The 9148-nt window shown below is 57.2% G+C and overlaps 1 protein-coding gene across 1 annotated transcript; it reads right to left on the bottom strand.

Annotated features, from left to right (window-relative positions):
• Window positions 1–985: 985 nt before the first annotated feature.
• On the bottom strand, window positions 986–8690 carry LOC116946858 (uncharacterized). The gene is made up of 5 exons (XM_032962078.2): window positions 7028–8690; window positions 6167–6250; window positions 5508–5591; window positions 4965–5048; window positions 986–4620 (listed from the first exon to the last, which is right to left on the bottom strand). Exons 1-5 carry the CDS (start codon window positions 8155–8157, stop codon window positions 4533–4535), a joined length of 1470 nt encoding a protein of 489 aa, XP_032817969.2. The 5' UTR covers window positions 8158–8690; the 3' UTR covers window positions 986–4532.
• Window positions 8691–9148: the final 458 nt, after the last annotated feature.

Below are 9148 nucleotides of genomic sequence, written 5' to 3' on the forward strand. Positions count from 1 at the left end.
TAAATCGATAACCCCCACAAACTTGTTCGATGCGTTGTTTTTCATGGTGACTGTTTTTGAAAGGGCATGGCCTTCGCGGCAATAATACAGGAGGAGGTGTTTCGGATAAAACATCAAATGGACACCCATTGCATTGGCACTCGTGGCCAAATAAGCAAGACACACGTGCTTAGACAATGTAAGCGTTAAATTTTGATTTAAAGCTTTCGTGACTGCAGTAATTCATATTCTTAGCTCTTTTGGTAAAGTCACATTGAAGGGAAACAATAAAATAATAAAATATATATAAAACAAAAACATTTTCACGACGTTTCGACCATAACACAAACGGTCGTCATCAGGTGTGTCGGTTTGCATAAATTTATTTATTTTTAAACGGTGTAGTTATTTATAAAAACGTCAGCGCCACGCGCAGCGATTTGGCAGTTTATTTAGAAGGACGAGTCCATCTATGTTCTGAAAAGAGGAGGGGGGAGACGAAAAATTAATGTATGCTGTCCGAAAGCCACTGTAAGCGTGAACAATCAATTAAGACCTGAAATGGTTTATCAAATCTTTCCAATGATTGCTAAGCCAGAATCCATCTTCTCGGTTGAAATTGTCTCTGTGCTTGTATATGTGGATAGCCTCATGAACGAATCTCTCATGGTAGCGTTTCAACACATTACGTAAAATCCGTGATCTGGTTCCGTCTGTAAAAGATGTGATTCCGGACATACAGTACCCTGGTGTCTACAAACTAAGTTGCCTCTGTGGTAGTAGTTACATTGGAGAAACCAAACGCCATGTCTCGGACCGCATTCGTGAACACAAAGCAGACCTTAAACACGGTAGGACCAACACCTCGGCCGTGGCAGATCATTGTTATAATTCAGCAGGCTCACTTGACATTGACTTTTCCAAGACAGAGGTTCTTTGTAAGCCATCTGGCTACCATGAGAGATTCGTTCATGAAGCTATCCACATATACAAGAACAGAGACAATTTCAACCGAGAAGATGGATTCTGGCTTAGCAATCATTGGAAAGATTTGATAAACCATTTCAGGTCTTAATTGATTGTTCACGCTTACAGTGGCTTTCAGACAGCATACATTAATTTTTTCGTCTCCCTCCTCCTCTTTTCAGAACATAGATGGACTAGTCCTTCTAAATAAACTGCCAAATCGCTGCGCGTGGCGCTGACGGTTTTTATAAATAAATACACCGTTTAAAAATAAATAAATAAATGCAAACCGACACACCTGATGACGACCGTTTGTGTTATGGTCGAAACGTCGTGAGAATTTTTATTGTTTTATATACATTTTATTATTTTATTGTTTCCCTTCAACGTGACTTTACCGAAAGAGCTAAGAAAATGTAAGCGTTGTCCTTGAGACTTTTATTGGCCTGCAGCGGAAACGGCCTTCGATTTATGGCTTTGTCTCTCCACCGGTGTTAGACCAGAGGACGCCAGGAGGCGAACAGCACTAAGGCGCAAAGTATTCAAATTTAGAAACATTTGCTGGCTCGGGTTGAGCAGAAGTGCTCAACGCGAGCTGCGTTTTAATGCGGCGATGTCCGTGCTTGGGGTACGGGCAGAGTCTAAGACTCGCCTGGCAGGACCCAGAGCACGCGGTATGATCGTCGGCATGTGGAAGTGGTCGTAACGCTTCTTGTGTGGCACGCGTTACCACTGCATTGTACGTACTGATTAATGTAACAATGGTAGCGTTGAGCGGCGTCCAATACCGTTACTCGTGCGATGCTATTTGCTTGGTGTCTGCCCGTGAGCGGTTCCTCCTCCAGCCCCACTCGGACCGGAGTCTGTCGCGGTGCTGCGGACCTCTGCCGCGTGACGATCCCAGACAAGGCCCCTGGTGCGCACTGCTGCCCGCCACCCGCACAGACACGGGCTTTACATTGCCCTGCCGCAGAGGCTTTGCCCCTTGCCTTTTGAAGTTGGACCTCGTGCAGGGCTCATACCAGATCCTTCAGCAAAAAAATATGTTTTAAGATACGATTCTTCGTTGCAACTAAAACGTGTGGTGTTTACGTGTGGTGTTTACTGTGGTGTCTACTGTGGTGTTTACTGTGGTGTTTACTGTGTGTGGTGTTTACGTGTGGTGTTTACTGTGGTGTTTACTGTGGTGTCTACGTGTGGTGTTTACTGTGGTGTCTACTGTGTGTGGTGTTTACTGTGGTGATAACTGTGGTGTTTACTGTGCTGTTTACTGTGGTGTTTACTGTGGTGTTCACTGTGGTGTTTACTGTGTGTGGTGTTTACTGTGGTATTTACGTGTGGTGTTTACTGTGGTGTTTGGTGTTTACTGTGTGGTGTTTACTGTGGTGTTTACGTGTGTGGTGTATACTGTGGTGTTTACTGTGGTGTTTGGTGTTTACCGTGTGTGGTGTTTACTGTGGTGTTTACTGTGGTGTTTACTGTAGTGTCTACTGTGTGGTGTTTACTGTGGTGTTTACTGTGGTGTTTGGTGTTTACTGCGTGTGGTGTTACTGTGGTGTTTACTGTGGTGTTTACTGTAGTGTCTACTGTGTGGTGTTTACTGTGGTGTTTACTGTGCTGTGTTTACGTGTGGTGTCTACTGTGGTGTTTACTGTGGTGTTTACTGTGTGTGGTGTTTACTGTGTGTGGTGTATATTGTGTGGTGTTGTGTGGTGTTTATTGTGGTGTTTGGTGTTGTTTGGTGTTTGGTGTTCACTGTGGTGTTTACTGTGGTGTTTACGTGTGTAGTGTTTACTGTGGTGTTTATTGTGTTGTTTGGTGTTTACTGTGTGTGGTGTATACTGTGTGTGTTATTTGGTGTTTACTGTGTTGTTTACTGTGTGTGTTGTTTGGTGTTGTTTGGTGTTCACGTCGCCAGCAATGAAGCCGGATGTGTCAACGACCGGAGCAACACGGACAAGTTTGAAGGAAGCAACTACAAACTGCCCAAAGCTCTGCAGTCCTATAATTATATTAAGATTGTCATCAGGGTTTCTTTAATTTCCGACATTGACGTTTTTTTTTTAAATAAGCACCTGGATTTAAAAACAAAAGCGTAATCCCATTTACAGACGGGGCAGGTGGCGTCTGCACTTTCGCTGCACCGTCGTCTTTGGCTAACCAGGGGCCTAATGACACCTCGACGTCCCACGTGAAGGTAATCTCAGCATGTGCGGTGATCCACCAACCCTCGCCGCAGCTGCCCCCACCCCCTCCAGCGCTGGATGGGGCGCCACGTGCGTGGCTGCAGCGCCACCACCCGGCCATGGGAGGCGCCGCCTCGCGTCGAGCCCTGCTGCTGCTGCTGCCCCCCCAGTGCCGCGTGAGTGGAACACGACACCACTAGCACGTGGTGTGTGTGTGCGGCGGGGTCTGCTCGTCTAACATGGCCGCAGTGTGTTTCTAAGATGTTCTTTTACCAGGTCAGGGCTGCAGAGCTTCATTAGCGCGTGTTCAGAAGCGACCTTTCTACAAATGACAGCTCAAAGAAGTGGCTTGTGGAAATGTATCGCAGTCACATACCCTTAAACGCATGTTTCTAAAAAAAACTAGAGGACCCATCTCAATCCACGCGACCACAGAACATGCAAACTCCAAATACACAGCAGGCGTCAGGGTCGGGATCGAACCCAAGACCTCCTGCATACCAGGCGAGGGAGTTAACATCTCCTAGCCACCGTGACGGTGATGAGAGACACGCACACTCCAAATACACAGCAGGCGTCAGGGTCGGGATCGAACCCAAGACCTCCTGTATACCAGGCGAGGGAGTTAACATCTCCCAGCCACCGCTGCACCGAATCGTAGGAGATTCGCGGTCGTGCGAACGGGGCTGCAGATTGCGCTGTGCGCCCAGCAGCTGTACACAATTGGTGGCACGACGAGATAAATGAAGGAACGCTTCGGACGAGATGCTACGGCAGAGACGAGCATGTTGAATGGAAACAAAAGTTGGCGGAAAGAATCGCGAGGGATGTGCGCCGGACGGATTTACGTTTGGAGCGCTGTTGCGGGATCAGGAGGCGGGTCGGCTCCGGGCGTGAATCCGCTCCGTCTCTCCGCGGCACCACCCAAGACCCACAACGCCGCCGACGCTGCGCCTTGTTATTTGTTTAGCATCGCCGCGGCCGTTAAAATCGAGTAAACGTTCGTTTGGGGGAAGAAAAGCGATCGAACGAAAACCGACCCGTGGGTGACGTTCCTGCAACGCACCAGGCCGAATCGCCAGCGCTCGTGGCATCTCGCAAGCTAAGCAAGCTTGGGCCTGGTTACTAAAGCGATATGGCTGACCGCCGTGCGAAGCAGGTGCTATAGGCTGCGGCCAAGCTATGTCAAAATGCAGTGCCGTAACGTGTCGTGGTACACCGCCTTTAAACCCGCACTGAAGTATGGTCAAAATTACCCTTGCTACCCGCTCGAAGTGGGGAGGGAGGGACGGGGGGGAGGGACGCGAGGTGGGGGGGGAGCTTCATCCAGCAGTGGATTGACCACGAGTTCCTCGGTCTTCGGCTGGACGCGATGTGGCCTTGGGAGGGCCCGGGGTCGGCTCAGTAGAAGAGGGTCACCTCGGTCCTTCGTGCCGCCAGATCGTCGAGTTTGCTGCGGCCAGCGGGTCCGTGGTCATTGCCGTAGAGGCTGCGGAGAGAGCCGCGGGCGGGGGGGCGGGGCAGTGGTCACAGCATCGCGCTATGAACCCGGCGACCAAAGTTCGACTCCCGCTCACGGCTCACTATCGGTGATGGGACTCTGCTAGGTCGACTCGGCCTTCTATACGGGTACCTGGTGCGGTGTGCAGTAAACATCGTCACTGGGGAGACAAAGGCGGTCGGGCGTGGTGCTGGCCACCCACCCCCTCGTGCGCCGTGACGGCATTCATAGGTGCTATTCGTTAACAGCACTTGCCCCAACAGCCTGTTACAGGCTACACGGGGGACCTTTGTGATTGTGTGAGGAGGGGGGGCGGGGGGGATCGCACTCACTTCAGCTCCTGCAAGCTGCGATTCGAGCCCAGGGCATCGACCAGGCGCTCCACACCCGCGTCCTTGATGCAGTTTTTCCAGAGCCTGGGGCAAGGGAGTGAGTGGGGGGGCATGGTTGGGCATTGAGTGGGGGGCATGGTTGGGCATTGCCCCGTGGATGCGCCGCTAACGGAGGGCAGAGCAGCGATGCTAACAACGAACGAGGGGGGGCGCGCGTGTCCACGTTGAGATATCGGCGGAGCGTCCCCAAATCGCCTGGCGGGCAACCCGTGGCGCTCCCTGGCTCCGTCCCGTGTCCACCGTCCAGCGGCGAGAGCCTTCGACACTTTACGCGATCAAATTCCGTGCGTGCGTCCCGTTTAAAACGGTGCTCTGTTAACAACACTTGCCCCAACAACCTGTGCAGGCTACATGGGGCTTCTCTCCCTCGTGGTGTGTGTGTTTGTCTTTGTATATGTAAACACACAGTGTATATGTGAACACACAGTGTATATGTAAACACACAGTGTAACCACTGTGTGTCGAGTAGAAGGTGAGACGCACTTGAGACAGGCGAGTGTTGAGTTCCTCTCCAGGGCTTCCGCCAGGTGCTGGGCGCCCACGTCCGTGATGAAGTTCCAGCCCAGGCTGGAGACGGTGGGGGGGGGGGTGATCGTACTTGTCGTGACTTGTCACGGATGGTTATTTTGCCGATGGCCCTGATGTTTGGTGGTGGCCGTGCTCCCGTGGCTATAGTGCAGACGATTAAAGTCCGTCTGTTGGGGGAGCCATTCCCGCTGCTCACGGCCAACACCAGCGGCAATTATGAGAACCGCTCCTGGGCCTCTTCCCCCTGGATTGACTCAGCCTCAAATGGGTGCCTGGTGCGGTGCGTGCACATCGCCACTGGGGAGACAAAGGCGGCCGGGCGTGGTGCTGGCCACCCACCCCCTCGTGTGCCGTCCCGGCCTTCATAGGTGCTCGCTAACAGCACTTGCCCCAAGAGTCTGCCAAGGCTATACGGGTGATCTTTGTCTTTGTATGAGTCAGTGTGCTTGCATGTATAGTATGTGGACTGTGGTGGTGACTGAACGGCTGCGTATGTATTGAGTGGTTGTGATGTTGCGGTTGGTTGTGCTCTCTCCGGTTGGCACGGTGGCGGTTGTTGCGTTGGTGGTTGTTTGTGGTGTGCGGTGGTGGCGGCGGTGGTGGTGGTGACTTACTCGAGGACTCGCAAGGCAGATTGGCCCCTCAGCGCCCGAGCGAGACACCTCGCCCCTTCGTCCCGGATCCCGTTCCCAAACATCCTGACGACAAACACGGGGGGGGGGGGGTGGGGGCAGCAGCAGCGCGGACGTGAGCGCGTCGCTCTCCACGCGGCCACAAGGCACGGGTGGCACCACCGTGGCATCTTCCAAGGCACGGGTGGCACCACCGTGACATCCTACAAGGCACGGGTGGCACCACCGCGACATCTTCCAAGGCACGGGTGGCATCACCGTGACATCCTACAAGGCACGGGTGGCACCACCGCGACATCTTCCAAGGCACGGGTGGCAGCACCGTGACATCCTCCAAGGCACGGGTGGCACCACCGCGACATCCTCCAAGGCACGGGTGGCACCACCGTGGCATCCTCCAAGGCACGGGTGGCACCACCGTGGCATCCTCCAAGGCACGGGTGGCACCACCGTGGCATCCTCCAAGGCACGGGTGGCACCACCGCGACATCCTCCAAGGCACGGGTGGCACCACCGTGACATACTGGCCAAGCGACGGCCCAGACGCGACCCAGACATGCGAGGGTGACACTGATACATTGGGGATACCGAGGCAATGCGACAAACGGCACAGACGGTGTGAAGACAGTCACGAGGCCACGGGACAGGGAGATGGAAAGAGATGGCACAGAGCGCGTAAATTCACAGCGCATAGACTGGAAACCCGAGGGAGACGGATGCGGGCGAAGGCGACACGGGAAGGAGAGACAGACACGAGCCGGAGACAGAAGCGTGCCGCACGGATCTAGAGTCAAGACCACGGGAGAGAGACACGGAGACAGAGAGACGCGACACGGGCCTCACTCGAGGCTGTGGATCATCGCCACGCCGGCTGCCAGCGCCTGCGCCCCGCCGGGTCCCACGCGGCAGTCGCGGAGCTGGAGGCCGCAGGGTTCCCTGGCGTGCAGGGCGGCGGCGGACAGCGCCCAGCACTCGTCCGCGCTCAGCGCCAGCCCTGCCACGTCGAGACCGCCGCCGAGAGACGCCACGAGGCGCCGCGTGAGGCGCGGGCAGCCGAGCTCCCTGGCGCAGCGCGCGGCCCACACGGCGCCAGCCGCCCCCGCTCCGCCCGGAGAGCCCCCGTGCAGCCAGCGACGGGACAGCCACCCCCACAGCATCCCCCGGACCCCCTCTTGCACATCGCTGTCGTCGTCGTCGTCGTCATCGTCGTAGTCGTCGTGAACATCATCGGCAGCGGCAATCACGCCGCCGCGGCAGTCCGTGTCATCTTCATCTTTCTCGGCAGCAGTATCGCTGCTAGAATCATCGTCGTCACCTTTGTACTCCTCATCGGCATCCTCATCAGGGGCAGGGTCAGTGTCACTGCAAAGGTCTTCGTCCGCAAAGCAAGAGCCGCTCAGAGGTCGTGCGTGGATGTCCACTTTCGCGTCTCCCTCCCCTTTGTTTCCAAGTCCCGTCTCACGCATGCCAAGTTCTCCCAATCCCAAGTCTCCCCAACCCAGATCTCCCCACCCCACGTCTCCATTCCCCAGCTTTTCCAATCCCACGCCTCGCAGGAAAGGGCGAAGTTGGGGCGAGAACAGCCCAAACACGAACAGCTCCGTGAGGTTGCCACTGGCACGAACATCACCGCTCTCGCTAAAACTGCTGCTACTTCGCTTGCTGCTGCTGCTGCTACTGCTGCTGCTACTGCTGCTGCTACTGCTGCTACTACTGCTGCTACTACTACTGCCGTCGCTCCGATTCCTGCGCTCCTCTCTCTGCCAGCGCGGTCCCAGGGGCCGCTCCAACGCCGCCTCCAGGACCGCCTGAAGGTCTCCACGGGCCCCGTGCGCCACCGCGTGAAGAGCCACCAGGAACTGGCGCAGAACCCCGCGGAGAGGAGGCGGGAGCGGGGTGAGGACCCCCTCGGAGCCGCAGCGGCCGCAAGCCGTCAGCGACCCCCCGCTCCACGCGGCCCGCGCCATCTCCATCACCTCGTCCCCGCCGCGGCCGCCGAGGCCGAGCGCGCCGAAGAGGTGCGCGAACACCTTCGTGAGGCTGGGAGGACCGCGTTCCCCCACTCGGGGGTCTCTCCACAGCTGGCAGAGCAGGGCGCAGAGGTGCGGGGAGCGAGAGGCGCTCCGCAGCGCCGGGTGCGCGCCCACCACCGCCGCCAGCTCGCCGCGCCGCCGCGGATTTTGCGCCACTCGGGCCAGCGCCTCGCGCCGCTCCGCCGCCGAGAGGCGCCGCGGCTCCGACCTCCCGTCCAGCGGCACGGCTCCGTCGATCACCACCCGGGGTTCCCCGTCGAGCACGTCCTCCAGAAATCCGCGGCTCTGCGCGACGCAAACCCCGCAACCTCGGGGTTGCGCGGGGAACGCGGGACGGGGCTCGAACTCCAGCGTGAGCTCGCGATGTCCGCGAGGCAGACCCCGGCTCGCGTCGCCGGCCCCACCCTCGACTCCAGGGTCCCGTCCGTCGGGGTCCTCGGGCCAGTCCCACCTCGCGGCCACCGTCTCCTCGAGTTGCCCCCAAAGCGCGCGCGCAGTGCGCTCCCCGCGACACGTCGCGATGTCGAGGAGCTGCCGCGCCCGGTCGTGGCGCACGGCGTGGGAGCGGACGCGCTCGTAGTCCTCCCAGGAGATCGCGCGCGCCCCGAGCAACGAGTCGAGCACGGGGGGCAGCAGCCCCGCGGCCAGGGCGCGAACGAGGGGCACGCGGTGCGCGAGGAGGCGCGCGGTGCACGGCGCTTGCTCCGAGTCCCCCTCCTCCGCCTCCATCGCTCAACCGCTGGGGCACACGGCGAGGTGATGGGCACACGGCGAGATGATGGGCACACGGCGAGATGATGGGCACACGGCGAGGTGATGGGCACACGGCGAGGTGATGGGCACACGGCGAGATGATGGGCACACGGCGAGATGATGGGCACACGGCGAGATGATGGGCACACGGCGAGGTGATGGGCACACGGCGAGATGA

This window comes from Petromyzon marinus, chromosome 28 (genome assembly GCF_048934315.1).
Source record: "Petromyzon marinus isolate PM22_M1 ecotype Great Lakes invasive population chromosome 28, UKy_Petmar_22M1.pri1.0, whole genome shotgun sequence".
NCBI lineage: Eukaryota > Metazoa > Chordata > Hyperoartia > Petromyzontiformes > Petromyzontidae > Petromyzon > Petromyzon marinus.